A 26525-nucleotide genomic window follows, 5' to 3' on the forward strand; every position below is an offset into this window, starting at 1 on the left:
GAGGGGCTGAGTAGTGCTCCCTCCCCACCCCTTTGGGGCTGGTCCAGGCCCCACTGTGCCCTCTCAGATGGTCCTCCTTGTCCCCCCTAGAGGGGCACATCCCCTCAGTTTGGGGACCTCTGATTTAAATAAATATATTGTAATATGCTGCATCAATGAGCCCTCCTCAAATTTTAATGAGATAAAGGGTGTGCTTTTTAAAATACATACAAAATCAAGGGTAAATTATATAACTTGTGAGGTCAACTCAAGCTTTCTAAGAGTATGTGTACACTACGAAATTAGGTCTATATTATAGAAGTTGATTTTTAGAAATCGATTTTATACAATCGATTGCGTATGTCCACAGTAAGCGCATTAAGTCAGTGGAGTGCGTCCTCACTACCGTGACTAGCATCGACTTACGGAGTGGTGCACTGTGGGTAGCTATCCCACAGTTCCCGCAGTCTCTGCCGCCAGTTGGAATTCTGAGTTAAGCTCCCAATGCCTCATGGGGAAAAAACATTGTTGCGGGTGGTTTTGGGTACATGCTGCCATGAAAGCAATGGCAGACAATTGTTTCATGCCTTTTTTCTGCACAGACGCCATACCACGGCAAGCATGCAGCCTGCTCTGCTCAGGTCAGCTCATCGACACCACCGCTATTGTGTCCTGGGTGCTGCTGGCAGCAGACAGTGCAGTAGGACTGCTAACTGTCGTCATACACTGCTTCCGCTGCAACTCTGCTCTGCTGCTATTGTCTCAATAGCGAATTTCTCCATGTTTTCTGTCATGGGCTCCCAGGTACATGTGTTCTTCCTCGGGAAATGTGCATAGTGCTAACTGTTGTCCTCCACCACTTCTGCTGCAACTCTGCTCTCCTGCTCTCACGAATCCACCTCTCAGGTCCTCTCGTTGTTCTCTATAAATATCTATTCTTATGGCATCTGTCGTCAGCCACCACTTCTGCTGCAACTCTGCCCTCGTGCAGATGCCATACTATGACAAGCATGGAGCCCACTCAGATCACTGTGGCAGTTATGAGCATTGTAAACATTTCGTGCATTATCCTGCAGTATGTGCAGAACCAGAACCTGCAAAAGCAGGCGAGGAGGTGACAGTAGCACGGTGACGAGAGCGATGAGGACATGGACACAGACTTCTCTCAAAGCACTGACCTCAGCAGTTTGGCCATCCTGGTGGCAATGGGGCAGGCTCATGCCATGGAATGCCGATTCTGGGCCCGGGAAACAAGCACAGACTGGTGGGACCGCATAGTGTTGCAGGTCTGGGATGATTCCCAGTGGCTGCGAAACTTCTGCATGTGTAAGGGCACTTTCATGGAACTCTGTGACTTGCTTTCCCCTGCCCTGAAGCGCCAGAATACCAAGATGAGAGCAGCCCTCACAGTTCACAAGCAAGTAGCGATAGCCGTCTGGAAGCTTGCAACGCCAGACAGCTACCAGTCAGTCAGGAATCGATTTGGAGTGGGCAAATCTACTGTGGGGGCTGCTGTGATGCAAGTAGCCAACGCAATCAAAGATCTGCTGATATCAAGGGTAGTGACCCTGGGAAATGTGCAGGTCATAGTGGATGGCTTTGCTGCAATGGGATTCCCTAACTGTGGTGGGGCCATAGACGGAACCCATATCCCTATCTTGGCACCGGAGCACCAAGCCGGCGAGTACATAAACCGCAAGGGGTACTTTTCAATAGTGCTGCAAGCTCTGGTGGATCACAAGGGATGTTTCACCAACATCAACATGGGATGGCAGGGAAAGGTACATGACGCTCGCATCTTCAGGAACTCTGGTCTGTTTGAAAAGCTGCAGGAAGGGACTTACTTCCCAGACCAGAAACTAACTGTTGGGGATGTTGAAATGCTTATAGTTATCCTTGGGGACCCAGCCTACCCCATAATGCCATGGCTAATGAAGCCATACACAGGCACCCTGGACAGTAGTCAGGAGCTGTTCAACTACGGGGCGGGAGGGATAGCTCAGTGGCTTGAGCATTGGCCTGCAAAACTCAGGGTTGTGAGTTCAATCCTTGAGGGGGCCGTTTGGGATCTGGGGCAAATATTGGGGATTGGTCCTGCTTTGAACAGGGGGTTGGACTAGATGACCTCCTGAGGTCCCTTCCAACCCTGATATTCTATGATTCTGTGAGTCTACAGCCTGAGCAAATGCAGAATGGTCGTAGAATGTGCATTTGGAAGTTTAAAAGCATGCTGGCGCAGTTTATTGACTCGGTTAGACCTCAGCGAAACCAGTATTCCCATTGTTATTGCTGCTTGCTGTGTGCTCGACAATATCTGCGAGAGTAAGGGGAGACATTTATGGAGGGGGGGGAGTCAAGGCAAATCGCCTCGCCGCTGATTACGTGCAGCCAGACACCAGGATGGTTTGAAGAACACAGCAGGGTGCGCTGCGCATCAGAGAAGCTTTGAAAACCAGTTTCATGGCTGACCAGGCTATGGTGTGACAGTTCTGTTTGTTTCTCCTTGATGAAATCCTGCCCCCTTGGTTCACTCTACTTCCCTGTAAGCCAACCACCCTCCCCCCTTCAATCACCACTTGCAGAGGCAATAAAGTCATTGTTGTTTCAAAAACATGTATTCTTTATTAATTCATCACACAAATAGGGGGATAACTGCCAATGTAGCCCAGGAGGGGTGTGGGAGGAGGGAAGGACCAGGTGGGGTGGTGGATGAAGGGAGGAAGGAAGGACAAGGCCACACTGCACTTCAAAATTTATTGAATGCCAGTCTTCTGTTGCTTGGGCAATCCTCTGGGGTGGGGTGGTTGGGTTCCCAGGAGCCCCCCGCATGTTCTGGGGCATCTGGGTGAGGAGACTGTGGAACTTGGGGAGGAGGGCATGCGGTTACACAGGGGCTGCAGCGGCGGTCTGTGCTCCTGCTGCCTTTCCTGCAGCTCCACCAGATGCCGGAGCATATCAGTTTGATCCCCCAATAGCGTCAGCATTGCATTCTGCCTCCTCTCATCTCACTCATCCTTTCTATCCTCACGTTCATTTTCTCCTTTCCTGGACTCTGACCGTGTTTGCCTCCATGCATTCTGCTGAGCTCTTTCAGTGCGGGAGGACTGCATAAGCTCAGAGAATATTTAATCGCAAGTGCGTTTTTTTCGCCTCCTTATCTGCGCTAGCCTATGGGACGGAGATGATAGGGGGAGCATTGAAACATTTGCAGCTGCGTGAGGAAAAAAAGGGAGAGTAGTATTTAAAGACACATTTTAGAGAACAATGGGTAGACTCTTTCACGGTGAACCAGGCTGTTAACATTACATAGCACATGTGCTTTCAATACAAGGTCGCATTTTGCCTCTTATATTGAGGGCCTGCCGGTTTGGTGTGAGAGATCACACATGCATGGCTGGGCAACAGAATTCTGCTTGCAGGCAGCCATGGTAAGCCACAGTCTTTTGGCTTCTTCAGCCTTCATAAATGTGGGAATGGTTTCAAACAGCAGTGCCCTCCTTTCCCTACCAAGCACCTGTTGGGTTGGCCATTTAAAAGGAGGGGCTGCGGTTTTTGGGTTAACATGCAGCACAAACCCAACTAAACCCCTCCCCACCCAATTCTCTGGGATGATCTCTCTCCTGAGGATAACACAGAGAGATAAAGAACGGACATTGCTTGAATGCCAGCAAACACCGGGACCATACGCTGCCATGCTTTTTTATGCAAAGATTCCAGACTACGTGCTACTGGCCTGGCGTTGTAAAGTGTCCTACCACGGAGGATGCAATAAGGCTGCCCTCCCCAGAATCCTTTTGCAAAGGCTTTGGGAGTACCTCCAGGACAGCTTCATTGAGATGTCCCTGGAGGATTTCCGCCCCATCCCCAGACACGTTAACAGACTTTTCCAGTAGCTGTACTGGCCATGAATGCACCCCAAGTCTTCAGGGCAAATTAATCATTAAACACACTTGCTTTTAAACCATGTATTATATTTACAAAGGTACACTCACCAGGGGTGCCTTCTCCGGCTTCATGGTGCGGGAGCCTGCCTTGGGAGGGTTGTAAGGGTATTGGCTCCAGGGTGCTACACGGTTCCTGGCTGTTGGGTAGAACAGTTTCTTTGCTTGCCTGCTATGTGCTCTCCTCCTCCTCCTCTTCCTCGTCCCCAAAATCCTCATCTCTGTTGCATGAGACTCCCCCCTGGCAGGTGTCCACGGACAGGGGTGGGGTAGTGGTAGGGCCCCCCCAGAATTGCATGCAGCTCATCGTAGAAGAGGCATGTCTGGAGCTCTGACCCGGAGGTGCCGTTTGCCTCTTCGTTTTTTTGGTAGATTTGCCTGAGCTCCTTAATTGTCATGCGGCACTGCTGCGGGTCCCTGTTGTAGCCGCTTTCCATCATGCCCTTGGAGATTTTTGCAAATATTTTGACATTTTGTCTTTTGGAAAGGAGTTCTGATAGCACAGATTTATCTCCCCATAGAGCAATCAGATCCAGTACCTCCTGTTCGGTCCATGCTGGAGCTCTTTTGAGATTCTGGGACTGCATGGTCACCTGTGCTGATGAGCTCGCCATGCTGGCCAAACAGGAAGTGAAATTCAAAAGTTCCCGGGGCTTTTCCTGTGTACCTGGCTAGTGCATCTGAGTTGAAAGTGCTGTCCAGAGCGGTCACAATGGAGCACTCTGGGATAGCTCCCAGAGGCCAATACCGTCGAATTGCGTCCAGACTACCCCAAATTCGACCCGGCGATGTCGATTTCAGCACTAATTCCCTCGTCGGGGAGGAGTACAGAAATTGATTTTAAGAGCCCTTTAAGTCGACAAAAATGGCTTTGTCATGTGGACGGGTGCAGGGTTAAATCAATCTAACGCTGCTAAATTCGAGCTAAACTCATAGTGTAGACCAGGGTTAAGTATGTCATAATGTCATATACTGCATTAAATATTTAACTATATTATTTTCAGTCTTTACAAATGTGGGTATTTGCATGTTTCCAAATGTAAGTACTTTCCATTTCTGTTGTGCATCAAAGCTTTCCCCTTAATTACTTCTGTTTTCAGTTTTGCTAACAGGGACAGAGAGCATATATTTTTCATTTGGACTGATTCATTCAAATCTGAGAAACCTATTGGGAGTTGAAAGTGCAGGAAAGCTTTTCCTCTTCCAATTTATGGATAAAAAGCAGATGGGAGAGGATGAGATCTATTACTTCTAAAAACTTGACAAACATTGGACCAGATTTTTAAAGGTATTTGGGCACGTGAAGATGCAGATAGGTGCCTAGTGAGATATTCAAAAAGTGCCTAAGCTGGTTAGGCACCTAACCTGCTTAGGAACTGTTGGAAATCCTAGGCTGCTGCTTTAGGCACCAAACCACCTTTGAAAATCTGGCTTATAATGACCAGAAACAATCCATCAGTTCACAAACTATGGTTAATACTTCCTTTGCATTTAAAACTGATTTATAAAACAAAAACTGAAATTGCAGTTGCCTTGAGCATTGGTGCACCTTGGTTTCTCCTAGTCTCTGCCTGTGGCATGTAATCTTTGTCTCCTGAGGACTGTAATACTTTGCTCTAACTTTGGCTGTTGGAGTTAGTGAGCATGGTGGTGGCCTGTGATATTCAGGAGGTCAGATTAGACGATCTGTTGGTCCCTTCTGACCTTAAACTCTGTGAAAACATGTTTTTGATAAGCTTACTTTTTTATTTAACTAATAAAAACAATATTAAAATGCTGTTTTTGTCATTTAAATAACTTTGATTTAAATCGATCCATCCTGCAAAGTTGTGAATGAGTGCGGGAATTGTACAGTCCCCCAAACCTTTCCCTGTTCTGCAACAGGGCCTGCTGAGCACTAATCGTTGTCTATGCTTCCACTCAGGATTCAACAGTTAGTTACCAGCCTGATGGAGCAGTCCTTTAGTCATCTAGTTGTTGGCCTTATTGATTAAAAGGCTGAGTAGAGAGTGGAGATGAGGTTCCCTCTCTTTTCATTAGCTTCTGCCCTTTCAGTGGATCTGCTCTGAACACTGCCTTCAAGTGGAGGCAGGAATGAAAGTTCTGTTCCCTGTCCCAGTTGTCTGAAAAAAAGCTTGCTCAAGCAACTCAAGGTGAGGATGTGAGAGGGGCCAACCTGGAGACATAGTAATGGGTCCACTCAGAAGAGCAGCCCAGCAGGGGACAATGACCAATCGGAGAATGGAGCAATGTAGGAAACGGGAGTGGGAGAAGCATCTCTTGGAGAAATGAGGGAGAGACGCTAAAAGATGAGGAACAACACAACCCAGGTTTTTTTGAGGTGATGAGGACAAAGTATTTCTGGGATGTAGGAGGGAAAGAAAAGAACAAATAGAAGCAAAGTGTTTAAGGTTGGGGAACATACATACATACATGCTTTTTTGGCTTTGTTAAGTGTGATGGCATAAATTGGCTCAGACAGACAAAGGTGTTAACCTGACCTTTTCAATGTACAACACTGAACAATTACACAAGGTTTGAGGGTTTGAACCCAGAGACCCCAGCCTGCTTAGTCCCATGGCAAACACACCATTAAAAATCTTGTTAACCTTTCATTGAAGATATAAAAAAAAGTATGCCCAGTCTGGTCAGGGCATCTTTCCGGATCAGTTAAAGCATTTGAAATGGAAAGTATAAGTAAGGCTTTTATTCTAACGATATCCCTTATCTTTCCCTTTAACTGAGGGAAAGAGTTAGAATTTAGAGAGGTTTTTAAAAGAAAAACAAACAAGCCAACCCTGTGTGATACTTTTAGATGGTATTAAAGATGACCATCTGTCTTTTGTGGGGGAAAGGAGAAATGAGATGGGCTGGAGCTGCTGCTCTTGTGAAAGTCCAGTCGTTTTCTTGAAGACAAAGCAGGACAAACATACACAAAGTGGGAGAGAAGAAGAGCAAAGATAGCAAATGCAGCTTCTGTCTCTGGTACTTGCTCTTACTTGCTGATGGAAAAACACAGGCATAGCACATAGTTTTACTGACTACTCTGAGAATTGGTGAATTTGTAGCAGTATCAGGCTGTTTAGGGCATTGCTTTTAGTTGCTTCTTTGGTCACAGGCTACAGTATTGTTGCAAAATATGCAGCCTTGGCTGGCTACACCAAACTCTTACTAAAAGCAGAAGGGAAAAGGAGAGAGATGAGAAAGAGAAGAAATAAGGTGGGGAAGGCTTAAAGATACATGGGGTCTGGGGTCTCACATCCCAGTTGGTGTTTGGGATCGAGCTGCAGCTGATAGGAGTGGCAATGTCATTTGGGTCCCCCTCTCTGTCCCAGTCTGGTCAGGACATCTTTTAGGATCAGGATGATGAAGGCCCATCAGTGTCATGGTGGATCCCAGGGTTCAAGGAAGCAATGGGGGTAGTAGCCATAATGGTGAAGCTTGCTGCTTCCGATCCACTCAACTTCCAGCCAGCTGGCTAACTAAGAGCTTGTCTACTACACTTTAAATACTACAGTGGCATAGCTGCAGCACTTTAGTATAGACACTACCTATGCCAACAGGAGGGGTTCTCCCATCAGCATTAGTAATCCATCTCCCTGAGGGCGGTAGCTAGGTCGATAGAAGAATTTTTTGTTGACCTAGCTCTGTCTGCATGGTGACTTAGGTCAGCTTCACTAAATTGCTCAGCAGGGTATGGATTTTTCCACATCCCTGCACAATGCAGCTGGGGTGATCTAATTTTCTAGTGTAGACCAGCCCTAAGTTTAAGAACCCCACAGAAGAGTGATGGGTGGAATAGCCCAACCTCTCATTATTCTGTTCTATTAGGCCAAGGGTCGGCAACCTTTCAGAATTGGTGTGCTGAGTCTTCATTTACTCACTTTAACTTAAGGTTTCGCATGCCAGTAATACATTTTAATGTTTTTTAGAAGGTCTCTCTCTATAAGTCTATATATTATATAACTAAACTATTGTTGTATGTAAAGTAAACAAGGTTTTCAAAATGCTTAAGACGCTTCATTTAAAATTAAATTAAAATGCCGATCTTACGCCGCCGGCCTGTTAAGCCCGCTGCCAGCCCGGCCAGCAGCAGGCTGAGCAGGACCCTGGCTGGCAAGGGGCTGGCAGCCAGAACCCCAGACCGGCAGTGGGTTGAGCGGCTCAGCCCGCTACCACTCAGCCCGCTGTCGGTCTGCCGGCTCCTGCCAGCCAGGGTCCTGGCTGCTGGCCCCGCTCAGCCCGCTGACGGTCTGGGATCCTGGCCCTGCCCACATGGAGTGGGTACCTACCTTTTCCCTGGTTCTAGCCCATTCTCTTCCTCTCTCTCTGCACTGAGATGAGGGTGGCAGTGCGCTGAGCACAGGGATGGGGGTGAAGGAGCAGGCTGGGGGTTGGGGTGTAGGGTCTGGCCAGGAGCTAGAATGAGGGAGGGGGCTCAGGGTTGGGGCAGGAGGTTTGGGTGTGGAGTGCTTACCTGGGCAGCTCCCATCTGGTGCGAGGGGTGCAGGTGGGAATGTGTGTGTGGGGGGGTGCAGGAGCTCCCATTTGGTGCTCAGGATGGGGGTAGGAATGTGGGGGGTGCAAGAGTCAGGGCAGAGGGTTTGGGGGGGCTAGGGGTGTGTGAGGGGGGTGCAGGAGTCAGGACAGAGGGCTGGGTGTGTGTGAGAGGTGTGCAGGAGTCAGGGCAGAGGGCTGGGTGTGTGTGAGGGGTGTGCAGGAGTCAGGGCAGAGGGCTGGGTGTGTGTGGGGGGTGCAGGAGTCAGGGCAGGGGGCTGGGGTCGTGGTGGTTGCAGGGATCAGGGCAGGAGGCTGTGGTGTATGAGGGGAGGTTCAGGGCAGAGGGCTGGGGTGTGTGTGTTGGGGTGTAGGGGTCAGGGCAGAGGGCTGGGGGTGTGGGCTAGGGTCGAGGGGGTGGTCCCAGCTCCCTACCCAGAGTGGCTCACGGCAGGGGGCTGGAGGGGATATGCCCTGATTCCACCCCTGTCCCGTCGCCGTCCCCACCTCTTGTCCCTCTCCTCCCCGCTCCACTTCTCCCCCTCCCCCGCAAGGGCAATCAGCTGATCTGCAGCAGGGAGGGAGGGACAGGAATCCAGCACGCTGGGGGAAGAGGCCGGGGAGGAGGGAGCTTGCCTGCCCTGCAGCAGCAGCCGGCAGGGCGGGGGTGGAGAAGAGCAGGCCGGAGCGGGCAGGATTTTTAATGGCACGCTGCTGCCTGCCGGCGTCCCAGCCGTCAGCCCCGCTCAGCCCCCTACGGGCCTGGGTTCGGCAGCGGGCTGAGCGGGGCTGGTAGCTGGGACCCGGCAGGCAGCAGCATGCCATTAAAAATTGGCTTGCATGCCGTCTTTGGCATGCGTGCCATAGGTTGCTGACCCCTGTATTAGGCCTTAGTTCTAGGGGCTAGGAATGTTACACACTGTATTATGAACTCCATTATGTTTGTTTTGTGATATAGTAGATTTTTAATCTGCTTTCAAAAACTAATGAAATGAAACAGTTCTAAAAAGAATCATAATGTAACAAAAACTAAAAAAAAAAAAAGTCTTCTCCAACTCTATTGGTTATAATTTTGAGAAGTGTGTTGTCTTTTAGTTGTCTTTTGTCCTACAGTATAGTCAAAAAAGTATAAATTTATTATACTGATTTAGAAAGGTGTATTGCTATGGGGAAATCATTAATGTGGGTTAATATAGTTTGGAAAAAGAGTCTGGAGATCTTAGAAAGTAAATATATGATTCAAAATATAGACAGTTGTTTAATTTCTCTACAACAAAATACATCATTATTGTGCTATCACACATTCCTATCTCTCCTCTCCTTCAACGTGCCAGCCTCCATCACTTTCTTGTCCGCTTCCCACACGAGCACCTTTATACTTTCTTCCATGCTACCCTTTACTCATAGAATTCCCTCTCCAGATTAATTCGTAAAGCCAGTATGCAGGTTCTTGATCTTCTTGATCTTTCCTCAAGACCCACTTGCACCATGATGTCTGTGATAGTTGACGAACTGATAATACCTGTGCAGGTACTTTAAATAAACCAGTAGCTTAAGCATGTGCTTCACTGTTTTGAGGATCAGGACTGCAGGGCCCAGACTGACACCTTGAATGATTAAGCCCTAGATCAGACTCCAAGCCCTAGATCGGCCAATCCAGAGTACCAGTTTTATACTACAACAGCGTATTAGACAGTGCATATGTCCGCTGACAAATACAAACACTATGGTTTATCAGTGGGGATTGAAACAAGGTAATTAAGGACCAAAAGCACAATCCCCTGCTACGCGAACTAAAGGAACTCAAGGATCAGTTTTAATTATTAGTAGCTGCCACTAGAGGGAGATACATTCAAGTACACTAATCCACTGTATTACACATACACAAAACTCACAAATCTAGTTTATACTTAGTTTGCTCCTGTGGTCTGCTTCAGACGTGGTCCTGAGAGGTAGGGTGACCATACGTTCTGTTTTGGCAGGGACAGTCCCCTTTTTAAGCCCTGTTTCTGACATCCCGACTTTTTTGGCAAAACTGGGCATTTGTCCTGTTTTGCTAGGAAAGTGGGGCACGGAGGAACATTTGGGGTGGGGGGGGGGTAAGCGGCAACTTTTGGAGGGGGGGATAGGAGCCTGGATGATGTGTCTCTGCAATGTCCTGCCCCTCCAATCAGGGAGTAATGGAATGTCATGTGCTCACTCTGCCACCCAATCCGTGGGCAACCCAGCTGGTGAGTGAATGACCAGGTCCCGCAGCATCTGCTTGTGCCAGGGCACCAAAGATGGCATGGCCCTCCCCGCAGACCCCTCCCCCCGAGTGGTCCCTGCAGCCCCCACCCCGGCCTTATGTCCTCCCCATCCACCATCCTTCAGAGCCGGTCCCCAAAACCCTGCACAGCCCCCCCTCCCCCACCCCAACAGGCTTCTTTTCTTCTCCAGTCTGCGTCTAGTAGCCCACTTCTGCCACATCCCAGCAGGGGCACCATTTAAGGAGGGCATCTCCCCACCCGACTTTTGTACCACTGGGTGGGACCAACTCCGCCACCCTCTGGTCCTCCATCACTTGCTCACTCCTCTCACCGGCCGGGAGTGAGCTGCCCCCTGTCATTCACTCCTCTTCCCCCTCCCCTCCCCAGCCAGGAGTTGGCCCCCCCAATCTGAAATGGTGGCTCTGCATCCCAGCTGTCCCCCACTTCTCCAGGGCTGCTCTCTGGAATCTCCTTGGTCCTTCCCATTACCTGGAGGCTCCTTCCTGAACTTTTGCTGTGCCAGCACCCAGAGGGGCATCACACTGCTAAAATGGATCATAGTCCAATAGCTTCACCTCCTGGCTGTGAGCCCTGGCTACTCACACCCACACACTCACACCCTTCTTTGCTGCCCAGATCCCAGCCCATACCCATTCCTCTTCCCTCTTTTCCCATCTCTGCTACTTTGCTCTATTGGGGGCATGGAGGAACGTTCGCAGGAATGTGAGAGATGAGTAGTAACGCCAGGCAGCTCAGGCCAGCCTTGCACATCCCGCTTTCAGTTTAGGGAAATATCATCACCCTACTGAGAGGCCTCCCCTACTTCTTGTGTTTAGCCTCAAATTGCACTTTTTTTGTGTTCAGAATGTAAAAGTTTTGGCACCACATAGTTCTCTCCACATTAAAGCTAAAATGAGCTTCAGAGATTGTATCTGATCAGGCTGCAGGCCTGTGCTGTACTCCCAGCTCCATTTAACTGGACCTGTTTTAAGAATTCCTTTAAGTATTGCTCAGAATATACAGTTCTTAACTGCATACATGACTCTTTATCATAAACAGTAATCACGAAGATTTAAACGTACTACGCATTTTTCCATTCTTTTTCTCTTATCGGGTAATTATTTTTGAAGACTATTTTCAAAAGTTTAGTAGGAGAACATCTGGTTGTGGTGATCACAGTAGTCTGTGCATAGACAGAGTACTGATCATGAGAGCATCATTGATTTTCATGTAGGGCTAGTCCCCTAAGCCTCCCATATGCTGAAGACCATTTCTACTGTTGGCGCTCTTCCAGATGGTAGGGTTAGTCCCTTTTCCCAAGACTCCTGGATATCTGCTCTCCGAAAGGCCTGGAGAGCACAGGAAGTGGACAAGACAGCAGGAGTATAGCGGCTGGCTTGAAGGCAGTTGTACATGACTGAAATGGGCAATTTATCATGGGTTATCTGTGAAAATACTCAGATTCTTGATCTTTTATTTTCTTTTTATGGTAAAAAAATGTTATATTAGGACTCTTTATTTTAAACTCATGTGTACTAATATCCACGCTGTCATAGACAAAAACGTGTACATTTCCACGGTATGCATCCGATGAAGTGAGCTGTAGCTCACGAAAGCTCATGCTCAAATAAATTGGTTAGTCTCTAAGGTGCCACAAGTACTCCTTTTCTTTTTGCGAATACAGACTGCGAATATGGCTGTTACTCTGAAACATGTACATAATGTTACTGATATACTGTGAATACATAGGGCTCTAAAATCCATCCAAAAAGAGTTCTTTTACACCTCAGGAGTCTGCATTGTGCTAATCAGCTTTTCAGCTAATGAAATACATAATAAGATAGTGAGATATCAGAAATTAATTTAATGTGAAGAAAGCAGAACCAATGTATTTTTAAAGATGTTAGCCCAGTTAAAGCCAATTTGGGGAATTTCTTTTGGATCTGAAGTAGAGTGCGGCTGTTACTGCCATTTCAGCTAGTTGCAGCTGTTTCAGGAATGTTTCGGAGATGTTGCCAAAAATGTGCTGTTATCTCTAGTTGTTCTAATATTAGAGTGAAATTTATATTGAAAAACATTTAAATAGGATCAAAATACATTTAAATACATCTTCAAATCTGGTGTTTCATATTTTAAGTTGCTTTAATAATAAGATTCAGTATGATTTTAACTGGCTATACTTGATATATTTTTCTTTTAAATAAGTAAATCAGAAGTTGAACTCTGATGTGATTGTTAATTGAGTGGATCATGCTATTTGAAGCATCATTGATAAAAGAATAAATATCAACTAACAGTATATAGTAAATCTGATTTTAACAAAAGGTTGAATACAGTAAAATAAAGGACTGTAATAAAGTAGTGGAATAGTTGTTTCTCGGGTCGTTGGGGTTTTTATCAGGCTGACGAGTTTGTAAACATTCCTGTCTTGACTGAGAAAGCTCAACAATGCCTTGAATTGTCGCTATAGTTCATCTTTGTATTTTCTTCTGAGACCAGTAGGCACAAAGTAAAAAGGTCTTTTTCTGTGTGTATTTTTACATTTGATGAAAAAAAAAGTATAGTTCTAGAATGATGATTTTTATTGGCTTTTCCCCCAATACTCTATGTATTTTATGAAACATTTCAGTGTAATTATGCATTTTTCAGGAGAAAACAATCTGATAAAATGCATAGCAATAGGAATTTAAATCTGAAGATAAAATTTTCTGTACACTTGAACCAAGTTTCTGAAAATCCAACTGTTCACAGTGTTGTTGAATGAATCCACTACAGAGATGCTATATGTCTGTTTAAACATTATAGGACAGTACACTATTTATTCCACTAGGTGAGAGAAGAAATAATGTAAAACTACGCAAACTGAAATCAGGAAATATGATACCAAGAACTCAGGAAGCAAAAAGCCACTGGAAAACTGATACTTCATTATTAGCAAATTGTGCATACTGATGTATTGTGATTATTAGAAAATTTTAAGAAATAGGTAAATTGTAGCTAGTAATCAAACTTAGTATAGAATATGCAGAGGGTGAAATAAGCAACTAGCTCCTGTTTTATTTTCCAATATTAATTCAGCTTGCTGTCTCTTATCTTATAAAAGACTAACTCAAGACAAAAATGACATCAAACTGAGATTCTTCTTTAGCTGCGAAAGACGAGAACAAACAGCCATTTAAATGTCTGGTTGTTGATGCTCTGCAAGTGCTTCCCTTCTGCAACTGGGCTGACTGATGGGCTTTTTTAAAACGTCACTGCAATCAGATAGAAGGGTGCAGCTTTGCTTTACCGCAGCATGATGCAGTTGTGTCTAATACAGTGCGTTGTTCTTGGAAACAGACTGAAGGGAAGCAGCTGACCAGACCATTAGAGGTTTTTCTAAAAAAGAAAAGAATAACAAAACCTATGAAATTCCTTAAGCTGCAGAAGAGACATTCTCAGTAGGGCTTCAAGTTGATACTCTGTTTGCTTGCCGGAGGAGGTGCATACGATCAGTCTATCAGTCTCTAATGGAAAAAGCCTTCAGACAGGCAGATTGCACGCTATTAAAGGCCAGCTCAAAAACCCTTCAAGGAGACATTCTAACTGTTTATACAACAGCTGCTTTGGTACAGTATATGTATTAAACGGAGCCTATGGAAAAGGTGCAAAAATCTGATTCATTGTGGAATGGAGTACATGAAAGCTCCTACTGAATGTCTGCAGGGTGAAAAAAAATACAGCAAATAAAGCTAAGTACCAGCCCTGAAGGAGGAGCAGAGGACAAGCATCTCATGGTGTGTTGCTGTTGTTATTGTTGTATTAAATGTGGGCTTACCTACCACGGAAGAAGTTGATCTGCAGAGACTTCATTTCCTCTTCTGACCCCTCGTTTACATCACTAACTGGTGACAGTTACATCTACATACTAGTACCTGCCACTTCAACTGCTCAGAATTATAGAAGCCTCTTTGTATGCAGCAGACATGGCTAGCCAGCAGGATTCAGGCTTCTTTGAAATCAGTATCAAATATTTACTGAAATCCTGGAGCAATAGTGAGTAGCAGAAGAGTAATATTTTAATATTGTACATTGATTGGTAAATAGTAAGGATAACCTAAATAATAAAATCTTAAATTTACTGTATGTTTGTGTTATTAGTGAAACAAATAATTTTTGATTCCATCTTCTATAAAAACAAAAATGTCACAGATTTAAATAGCTTTCATTAACTGCAAATATGGCAATGAGATTATACTAGGTTTTGCTTGATTGAACTCTCAAGTTAGGCTGCTTTCAGGCTCTCTGAAATAGCACAGTGGTAGTGCATTAAAACAGAATTTCCTGCCTAGATGTTTGTTTGATTTGTTCAGGCTTTATCTAAATATTTTAAGTGCTATTTAATCAGTGGGGTGTGGCATTGTTCTGAAGTATTTTGTATTTGTTTTAGCCTTGTATCATGTGAACAAAAAATGGACTGCTTATGTTCCAGATCTGCAAGTCATCACTGTAATATTGTAAAAGCCAGAAAAAAAAATCAATTAGGTACTTACAGGTTTGTTTCTCCCCCCGCCACCTTCCTTTATGCTTTAAATTCAGATTCGTTTGAAACATTAGTATCAAAAATGTATCAGGGTGTATATCTAATCCAAATTTGAAGCTTTATACAATGTAAACAAATGAGATTATAGTCTTCTTTAATTATTTCTCTATTCATAATGCTAATAATTTATCACTGTGTATATCAATCAGTCTTAGTTTTCAGGAATGCATTGTAATATAATAATGTATTATGATGTATAAGATCTCAAAGTAGAGGCAATGGTTGTAAATATAGTCACATTAGAATTAGGCCTCTAGATTCTTACTTCTGATACAGATTTAATTTTTATTTAATATATATATATATGTTGTATTCTCTTTTCGCATTAGCTACTGTTAGTAGTGGCACACTCAATACATTAACAGTTTAAAAAATGTAGAATACAGTCTCTCTGGAAAAATCCAATTTGGATTCATTACTGCATACGTAACCATCATCCCAATATCTATAATTAAATAGCTCCTGAATAAAATGGTGTGTTAGATACTATAGTATATAAAATTATACCTCTGCAGACATTGTTAGTGACTGACATACATCTGATAACCAGTTAAGAAATGTAAAAAAACCCTAAATATGTGTTGCACTAGGATATCCACTTCTAAATGATAACCATAGAAACCATGTTTTTTCCAGGTCAATTTCAACCATCGGGCTTGTCTGAATCAGTTTTTCTCCCACAAGTGTGAAACCACTAGGGAATAATACTGTTACCTAAACAGTATTTCTTGATTTGCTATAATCCTAAACCATTTTGCACACATTCATTACGTTTAGAATCTATGACATAAGACTTAGATGATGAATTTAGTATTATTTTGCTTTTGAACTATTAATTGTTTAAAGGAAACAAAAGTATGTGTTGTAACAATCGGTGTCATAACTAATTACAGTCAGTGTTACGAAAATAAAGAAAAATAAATCATTTTGAGGGTAGGGAAATTGTCATAAATGGATCCTGTTTCTTTTTTTAATTATATTAATAATAAAGGCCAGGTGATACTAGCCCTTACATTTTTTAATCATAAGAGCTAAGAACATAACACTGTTACAATATTATGAAGACGGATATAATTTTTTTTAATTTCTAAATTGCTGATACCACAGATTTTTTTCCTAGGAAAATATTTTGAAATAACTAATGCATTCCTAAACTGAAATTAGAAGTCCTTAAATGAAATTCTGCATTTTTCTCTGTTTTAGAAAAATGAAATTGATATATGAAGTATCACTTTTTCTGCCATTCCTTCACAGATAAATGTGGTGTTCTCTACTGTACTTGGATTAAACATTGAGGAAATCCAGTCAGTTAATCCAATTTTATTTAAAGTTGTTGTCGGACTATCTACCTGCAGTCTGAAAGACTGTTTATGAAATTGTACATATTTTCTGTGGTTGAACAATAAACTATTTGATCAGAGAATTTTGTGGAGTTCAAAAGATTTGGGGCTCTATTAAACTCTGTTATGTGGTGGGTGGAACACCCCCTTGCTTGAAAACTTACTGCTAAGGTTCCATATTCATGCACAGGAACGTGTTTTTCAAAATAAGAGGTGATGTGTGTCTGCATAGGTGAGCACAGAATCAAGCTGTTAGTTATGCTAATGTGTTTGCCCAAAAGAAATACTTCTGAAAATACTATTTTAAAAGAAAAAAAACATAAAGGCTCTGCTTTGTAATTTACCAAAATGGTAGTGGTAGTAAAGGTCCTATTAATAAAAGTTTCCGTAAACTGGCATTTAATAGAAACAGCAACCATAGATATTGGTTGTCTTTCTTAAGGTTTATTAGTCTAATGAGACCAGTCATTCCTGCTGAAGCGTATTAAGGTTTATACAGAGCATGAACTTTTTCTTAATGGACTGTTTAGTGCACAATTACCCATTCTGTTGCATGGTATGGTGTTAGTGTCCAACTTTGCTATCTAAGGTCTTCTGAAATGCAATACTACTTTACAGTTTCATGAAGCGGCAAGGTAGGATTTCTACCTGGCATTCCAGAGTGCTTGCTGAGGGGCCCATCTGTCATGCTCACTGGCTCACCATGGTCAGGTGAGGGAACCAGCTAATATTTATTTTAGGTGTTTTTATGCACTCATAATATTTAGGCTCAGCTTGGCAATAGCATGTTGTAGATGGGTAAACACGGCTGCTTTTTGGAGCAGCAAAAAAGTGCATTCAGTGGTATGGCTCCTTTGCATTCCCCCATATGTGGCTGTAAGGATCAAAGGCAGAATTTTGCCCTAAATATGTTAATGAAAGACTGAATTTCAAACAAAGCTGGCAAATATTCCTATAACTTGCCAGATTGACAGTGCTTCCATTTGCCACTTTTCACATATAGGAACAGCCGTAGATCATAAAAGCAGTACATATTATTATTTTAGAAATTATGTTAATAAAATACCAAGGCCCAGATACTCATACCCTTACTCATGTTGAATAGTACCTTACTCCAAGAGTAGTTGCACTGAAATAAGTGGGACTACTCCTGGACTAAAATACTAAATGTGAGCAAGGGCATCAGAATATCGTTTGTAGATTTATTTTGTGGTCGTGTCCCAAACCCTGTATTTTTAAAGAAATTATTTAAATTAATGCAAAGAATATATGTAACAAGAAGGTTCAGTATTTTAGGCTGGTCTGTCAGTAGAATATTTGCTTTGTAAATGGTTGTTACATCTTGGATTTATGCTTAACTTCTCATCTTTTCAGAATAAAAAAAATCTGTAGATAAGGGATCTTTTTATAGTCTACAGGAAGTGTACACTATTAAATATCCAAACACAAATTCATATTTTTGTACTTTCTATATTAGACTAGCAGTTCAGTGTTTTCTTCCTTTCCTACTCTGTAGGAGATTCAGAATGATGCAGGTAGATGGCTTCCTTCCTCTCGCTACAATTCAAATATTATGTGAGCTGCTACAGATTGTTTTGCAATGATTTCATTTTCCTAAATATAGATTTTAACATGGCTTTTATGAATTATAAAATGATAGATGGGACACATTTTGCATAGCTAACATTTTGGTTCATAGAATCATAGAATATCAGGGTTGGAAGGGACCTCAGGAGGTCATCTAGTCCAACCCCCTGCTCAAAGCAGGACCAATCCCCAATTAAATCATCCCAGCCAGGGCTTTGTCAAGCCTGACCTTAAAAACTTCTAAGGAAAGAGATTCTACCACCTCCCTAGGTAACGCATTCCAGTGTTTCACCACCCTCCCAGTAAAAACGTTTTTCCTAATATCCAACCTAAACCTCCCCCACTGCAACTTGAGACCATTACTCCTTGTCCTGTCCTCTTCTACCACTGAGAATAGTCTAGAACCATCCTCTCTGGAACCACCTCTCAGGTAGTTGAAAGCAGCTATCAAATCCCCCCTCATTCTTCTCTTCTGCAGACTAAACAATTCCAGTTCCCTCAGCCTCTCCTCATAAGTCATGTGTTCCAGCCCCCTAATCATTTTTGTTGCCCTTCGCTGGACTCTCTCCAATTTATCCACATCCTTCTTGTAGTGTGGGGCCCAAAACTGGACGCAGTACTCCAGATGAGGCCTCACCAATGTCGAATAGAGGGGGACGATCACGTCCCTCGATCTGCTCGCTATGCCCCTACTTATACATCCCAAAATGCCATTGGCCTTCTTGACAACAAGGGCACACTGCTGACTCATATCCAGCTTCTCGTCCACTGTCACCCCTAGGTCGTTTTCTGCAGAACTGCTGCCTAGCCATTCGGTCCCTAGTCTGTAGCAGTGCATTGGGTTCTTCCGTCCTAAGTGCAGGACCCTGCACTTATCCTTATTGAACCTCATCAGATTTCTTTTGGCCCAATCCTCCAATTTGTCTAGGTCCCTCTGTATCCTATCCCTGCCCTCCAGCGTATCTACCACTCCTCCTAGTTTAGTATCATCCGCAAATTTGCTGAGAGTGCAATCCACACCATCCTCCAGATCATTTATGAAGATATTGAACAAAACCGGCCCCAGGACCGACCCTTGGGGCACTCCACTTGACACCGGCTGCCAACTAGACATGGAGCCATTGATCACTACCCGTTGAGCCCGACAATCTAGCCAACTTTCTACCCACCTTATAGTGCATTCATCCAGCCCATACTTCTTTAACTTGCTGACAAGAATACTGTGGGAGACCGTGTCAAAAGCTTTGCTAAAGTCAAGAAACAATACATCCACTGCTTTCCCTTCATCCACAGAACCAGTAATCTCATCATAGAAAGCGATTAGATTAGTCAGGCATGACCTTCCCTTGGTGAATCCATACTGACTGTTCCTGATCACTTTCCTCTCATGTAAGTGCTTCAGGATTGATTCTTTGAGGACCTGCTCCATGATTTTTCGGGGGACTGAAGTGAGGCTGACTGGCCTATAGTTCCCAGGATCCTCCTTCTTCCCTTTTTTAAAGATTGGCACTACATTAGCCTTTTTCCAGTCATCTGGGACTTCCCCTGTTCGCCACGAGTTTTCAAAGATAATGGCCAATGGCTCTGCAATCACAGCCGCCAGTTCCTTTAGCACTCTCGGATGCAACTCGTCCGGCCCCATGGACTTGTGCACATCCAGCTTTTCTAAATAGTCCTGAACCACCTCTTTCTCCACAGAGGGCTGGCCATCTACTCCCCATGCATGATGCCCAGCACAGCAGTCTGGGAGCTGACCTGGTTAGTGAAGACAGAGGCAAAAAAAGCATTGAGTACATTAGCTTTTTCCACATCCTCTGTCACTAGGTTGCCTCCCTCATTCAGTAAGGGGCCCACACTTTCCTTGGCTTTCTTCTTGTTGCCAACATACCTGAAGAAACCCTTCTTGTTACTCTTGACATCTCTGGCTAGCTGCAGCTCCAGGTGCGATTTGGCTCTCCTGATTTCATTCTTACATGCCCGAGCAGTATTTTTATACTCTTCCCTGGTCATATGTCCAACCTTCCACTTCTTGTAAACTTCTTTTTTATGTTTAAGATCCGCTAGGATTTCACCGTTAAGCCAAGCTGGTCACCTGCCATATTTACTATTCTTTCGCCACATCGGGATGGTTTGTCCCTGTAACCTCAACAGGGATTCCTTGAAATACAGCCAGCTCTCCTGGACTCCTTTCCCCTTCATGTTAGTCCCCCAGGGGATCCTACCCATCTGTTCCCTGAGGGAGTCGAAGACTGCTTTCCTGAAGTCCAGGGTCCATATCCTGCTGCTTACCTTTCTTCCCTGTGTCAGGATCCTGAACTCAACCAACTCATGGTCACTGCCTCCCAGATTCCCATCCACTTTTGCTTCCCCCACTAATTCTTCCCGGTTTGTGAGCAGCAGGTCAAGAAAAGCTCCCCCCCAGTTGGCTCCTCTAGCACTTGCTCCAGGAAATTGTCCCCTACGTTTTCCAAAAACTTCCTGGATTGTCTATGCACCGCTGTATTGCTCTCCTAGCAGATATCAGGAAAATTGAAGTCACCCATGAGAACCAGGGCGTGCGATCTAGTAGCTTCTGTGAGTTGCTGGAAGAAAGCCTCATCTACCTCATCCCCCTGGTCTGGTGGTCTATAGCAGACTCCCACCACTACATCACTCGTGTTGCTCACACTTCTAAACTTAATCCAGAGACACTCAGGTTTTTCTGCAGTTTCGTACCGGAGCTCTGAGCAGTCATACTGCTCCCTTACATACAGTGCTACTCCCCCACCTTTTCTGCCCTGCCTGTCCTTCCTGAACAGTTTATAACCATCCATGATAGTACTCCAGTCATGTGAGTTATCCCACCAAGTCTCTGTTATTCCAATCACGTCATAATTCCTTGACATCACCAGGACCTCCAGTTCTCCCTGCTTGTTTCCAAGGCTTTGTGCATTCGTATATAAGCACTTGAGATAACCTGCTGATCGCCCCTCATTCTCAGTATGAGGCAGGAGCCCTCCCCTCAGAGACGTTCCTGCCTGTGCTTCCTCCCGGTATCCCGCTTTCCCACTTACCTCAGGGCTTTGGTCTCCTTCCCCCGGTGAACCTAGTTTAAAGCCCTCCTCACTAGGTTAACCAGCCTGCTTGCAAAGATGCTCTTCCCTCTCTTCGTAAGGTGGAGCCCATCTCTGCCCAGCACTCCTCCTTCATGGAACACCATCCCATGGTCAAAGAATCCAAAGTCTTCTCTCCGACACCACCTGCGTAGCCATTCGTTGACTTCCACGATTCAACGGTCCCTACCCAGGCCTTTTCCTTCCACAGGGAGGATGGACGAGAACACCACTTGTGCCTCAAACTCCTTTATCCTTCTTCCCAGAGCCACGTAGTCTGCAGTGATCTGCTCAAGGTCATTCTTGGCAGTATCATGGGTGCCCACGTGGAGAAGCAGGAAGGGGTAGCGATCCGAGGGCTTGATGATTCTCGGCAGTCTCTCCATCACATCGCGGATCTTAGCCCCTGGCAAGCAGCAGACTTCTCGGTTTTCCCGGTCAGGGTGGCAGATAGATGACTCAGTCCCCCGGAGGAGAGAGTCCCCGACCACCACCAACCGCCTCCTTCTCTTGGGAGTGGTGGTTGTGGAACCCCCAACCTCAGGACAGCGCATCTCATGCCTTCCAACCAGCGGAGTCTCATTCTGCTTTCTCCCCCCAGACGTATCATCTGGTCCACTTTCCGCAATGGTACCTGTGGAGAGAACATGAAAGCGGTTAGTTACCTGTGTCTGCGTTGCTGGAACGCGGACATTCCCCCTTCTTCTTCTGGAGGTCACATGTTGCCAAGCTTCTTCACTGGCCTTTGGCTCCGCTGTGCAACCTGCTCTAAATCTTTAGAGCTTTGTGCCTGTAGAAGCATATCCTGACTTTCCTTCTGCTCCTTTTCATAGAATTGCTTCAGCAAGCACAGTTGTTTCATCATAAAGGTCACATCTTTAGGAATAATGATACTTGCTTTCAAGGCAATAAGACTTTGGAATTCTCTGCCTTTGAATGTTGGAGCCTTATCTCTATACATGCATTTAATTTAAATTCAGACCGAGGCCTGCCTTGTTCAAAGTTGAATTTTAATTATTTTTGGTGCTACATTTTGTGATATGTAGAAGTGAAAGGTCTATGTATATGTGACAAAGTGGGAAAGTTCTTAGTGTTTTGTCTGAATACTGTGCATGCCTCAGTTTCCCCTATGTGTTACTCAAGTATCTAGGTGGTGGGACAAGGGTGTGTGGTCATTGCAGAGACCCCAGGAGGGCAGGTGTGACTGATGTCTGGCTACCTGGGCACAGACAATGGCTGACACTCTGTATCCTGGAAGTTGATGTCTAGGGTCCATCCTCTTCAAGAATCAGCTGGAGGTACTAGAAAACAAAGTGCGAGGTACAGGTCAGGTGACCTGTTTGCTTGGAAAAGAGACAAAGGAAGGAGGCGGGACAGCAGGTTGTGACCAAGGCTGGGCAGCTGAGAGCTGGTCAGTCTCCTGCTTTGGGACTCGGGGACAGAGCTCTAGGCTCTGGATTTCCCCCCCTCCAAGATGGACTTTGGTGAATGTTCCTTATTTCTCTGCAACAAGATCTGTTCTATGCTGTGTTCCCGACAACTAATAACCACTTCTATTTTCCAAGCTGGGTGAGAGTCACTGCTGACTGTGGATGTGGGGTGCAGGGCTGCTTTGGGGGTCGGGTAAGGCTTGTCTAGGTGTCCCATCCAGGGGCACTTACTGTGGGCAACTCATGGTGTCAAAAGGGGTTCTGAATGCTCTCTGAGGCCAGATCCAGGAAGCACTGGAGCTGAGGAGGCTTGCTCTAGTGAGAGTATGCCCTGAGGGGAATCACACTGCACTAGAGTGCTGTATTTTTAAAAAAGGAAAAAGAAATGTAATGTAAAGTTATTTTGAAGACCAGCATTGGTTAGGGTGGCTTTGATGTACTAAGCATCAGTGGCACACTGTGTCCTATCTGTTTTTAAAATAACTTTCACTACTGGTTGGGGGTTCTTATTTTACCGTTTCGGAGGGGAGGAGGAGGGGGTTGTCTTTTTTGTCCCATGTGGGTTGTTTTGTAAATGCATATGTGGAGAAACAGCACAACAGTGTTAAGTGCAGAAATGGCTAGTACTTGTACTGCTTTGAGGAGGATCATAACATGGTATGTGATGTGCTCTAACCTCAAGGTGTCAGAGCCCTGGATGGGTTTTTTATGTCATTACTCAGCTTCCCTGTGTTTCCAGGTGCAAGTCCATCATTAAAGGAAGGAGCCCTCAAGATAAGCTGAGTATAGGGTAGTACCCAGGGAGGATTAAAAATCCCAGCATTGAATAATTGTGGATCAATGCAGGTCTATCCTAACAGGCCCAAAGGTGATGCAATGACATCCATGGAGCAATCCTCATTGTGCCAAGATGAAGTGACATCTTGTTGCAGTCAAAGTCATGATGCGGTACCCTCGTGGTTCTTCACTTAAGAGTTGAAGCATTGGAGCCTTCCTCAAAGCTTGTGTTGAGGCATGCACTGTTGGTGGGTCATCTTTCTTTTCCTTATATGCTTTAAATGTATATATGCCTTAAACGCCAGAACTACTAGGGTCTTCTGTTGACACCAGACCTTCTGGTTCACTTACTGAAAGGTAAAGCCGATGGGTTATGACAGCATGGCTGGACCAATATTGGCTGCATGACTGCTCTCACCCACTTAACAATGACTACATGGATGTCCTGGCACTGGGGCTGCTTAGAACTCCATGAATAAACAGCGTGTGCGAGCACTACTTATGCTTGTGCCCAGAGGTCAGTGATGTTGATGCATTTGGTGTCAGAGGGACTGCTAAGGGGTTCATTGTTGTCTGCTCCAGGCCTTTTGACATATTCTGGGGTGATGCTGCAGTGTCTTTGCCAGCAAGGTCACATCTCTGTCTTCCCAGGAGACAGATTTTGGACTGTACTGCAGGAGGCTAGTGTGAAGACTTTCCTGAAATCCATTGTGTAGATTTTGCAGGTACATCACAGGACTCACGAGACACTCCATTGATCTCTGTGGACGCTGATAAGAAGCGCATGCAAAAAGGTATTTGATCCCTAGTCTAGGAAGCTCATCTTAAAATAAATCCTAATTTACAGTCAAGGGGCAAAGTCCTGTCTTCTGTACTGGAGAGTTGTTGAGTTGTGACTTGAGACTTAATCCCACAAAACAGTCCTGATTTCTACTTACTTGGCAAGAAAGGAGAATATGATACTGCTTGATTAAAATTTATGATTGTGGAATTGCTAATGTAATTTACTTGTAATTTTATTATTATTATTTATTATTATAAATTAGTAAAGTTGCCTCGCAGTGAGACTTTGATGCTTTGTTGGATTATTGTGCATTCAATAAATAAGTACATAAGAGGAACTTGACATATCATAGATTCCTGCCAAAAATACTGTATTCTGGGAGTTTCACTTCAATTAAGTCATCATTCTACTAATATTTTTCTCATTATCTCATAGCCATCCATCCAAACATAGTGCTTTATCCACGAGCTTGATATAAAAAAGAGCCTAAACTTTTATGTGGAAAAAATTAAACCTGTAAGAATGTCCATCCAGATTTTTTTTCTTTTGAAACTAATTCCCTTGATTGAATAGAACCATGTTTAAGAAACTTGCAAAGTAGACATGTAAGGTTCTCTACATATGTTCATAAGGCACTATTGCTTTTCTTCAGAATCAGAACACAGCTCCAGGCTTGGTCTGTCTGTTCTGCAGAATTTCTTTCTGGGTTGGAAGTAGCTCAACTTTCCTGTCTTCTAGGTTCTGTTTTTTTAGGATCCCGCTCATATGTTTTGTTGTATCTCTGGAGGTTGTATCCAGAGATATCTTTATATTTAAAAATGGTGCCAAGTTCTTGTTCTGGTTCACCTATAGCCAGTAAAATAATTCTTCTCAAGTGTTTTCTGACTGAATGCTTTCCAGACATTTCTTCACTAAGCATCATAACATGCTTACAAAAGAAGGAAGTGTTATCTTCATAGGATTGTTATTATAGATGGGCAAACTAGGACAGAGAAGTTACTGATGTACATGGGGTCACACAAGAAGTCTGTGGCTGAGATGGGAATAGAAGCCTGTTTTATGCCTTAGCCACAGGAACCATCTTTCCTCCATATTGACTGTAGCCAGCTGACGCTTTATGAATCATGCTTCTACTGGTTATTATTTATAACAAGATGGTTAATTGGTATTAGTTAGCAATTTTCCCGAAGATATCCCTGGAGCATTTTACTTTCCATAGTGTGAAAATGTGTTATAACTGATACCTTTGGAGAAGAGAAAATATTTAATTATAATTCTTGTTCTTTGAATGCATATACTTATAACAAATAATCCCACCACATTCTATTCCTGTCTTGGCCTTAGAGGTAGAGATCATTTTATTTTGATTTTTGTTTTATTAATCATGTCCAGGGCCTTTTATTTTTGTTTTTTGTTTTGTTGTATGCAGTGTTGTTGTGGCATGTTGGTCCCAGGATATTAGAGAGATAAGGAGGGTGAGGTAATACCTTTTATTGGACCTCCGTGATATTACTTCACCCACCTTATTTCTCTGAAATTTCCCATGAATTTATCTGTGTTTGTTACAAAAATAAAAAAACAGGTGTAAATTGAGGCAAAAAATTAACTTCCCAGTTTTCTGGGTTGATATGGGGAGAAGAGAGGACAGAAGAAAGCAACAAATAGAGAAAAATGGACCCAGAAATGGAAGAGGTAGCGGATGCAATGGCGCCATTTCCTCAAGCTTCCTCCTCCACTTCTTCTGCTTCTGTGTCCTCTCCAGAAGGAGAGATGGTGGCTTGGTTACCTGGGCCGGACAGGGTACTGAGCCACTCTTTCTCCTTCCAGAGCTGGGAGCCAGGTCAGGGAAGTTCATAGAATTGTAGGATGGGAAGGGACCTCGAGAAGTCATCTAGGCCAGTCCCCTGCACTCATGGCAGGACTAAGTGTTATCTAACCACCCCGACAGGTGTCTCTCTAAAGTTTGGCACTTTAGGGCTTAAGCATCGTCGTACACATATGCACGTTCGTGTGTGTGTGTGTCTTCCACGACACTGCCTTAGTTTAACAGACAACCTCACCATTACATTTGGACTAATTTATTATTAACATAAACACATCTATTGGATTTTCGTAATGTAATATGTATTTTCTGTAGGGAACAGAAGATGAAGCATAAGAATTTCATTAATGTATATACACATATATATATATAATTTTAAGATCCTGCTTTCAGTGGCTTTTCATTTTGACAAACTAAAATTTTGGGGTTGAAATTTTCCATGCTG

General features: G+C 44.1%; 1 protein-coding gene across 7 annotated transcripts in view; it reads left to right on the plus strand.

Annotated features, from left to right (window-relative positions):
• The window catches only part of FRY (FRY microtubule binding protein), a 375793-nt gene that overhangs the window by 76244 nt on the left and 273024 nt on the right, over nt 1-26525 (plus strand). For 2 of the 7 annotated variants that reach the window (XM_048847106.2, XM_048847124.2), the window contains exon 1: nt 14038-14701. The exons of the other annotated variants lie outside the window; for them this stretch is intronic. In XM_048847106.2, coding sequence (XP_048703063.1) covers nt 14632-14701 — 70 coding nt within the window. In that variant the 5' untranslated portion in view covers nt 14038-14631. Of the gene's footprint in view, nt 1-14037; nt 14702-26525 lie in introns of those variants that run through there. 7 annotated transcript variants of the gene reach the window in all.

The sequence above is a fragment of the Caretta caretta genome, chromosome 1 (assembly GCF_965140235.1).
Source record: "Caretta caretta isolate rCarCar2 chromosome 1, rCarCar1.hap1, whole genome shotgun sequence".
In the NCBI taxonomy this organism is placed as follows: domain Eukaryota; kingdom Metazoa; phylum Chordata; order Testudines; family Cheloniidae; genus Caretta; species Caretta caretta.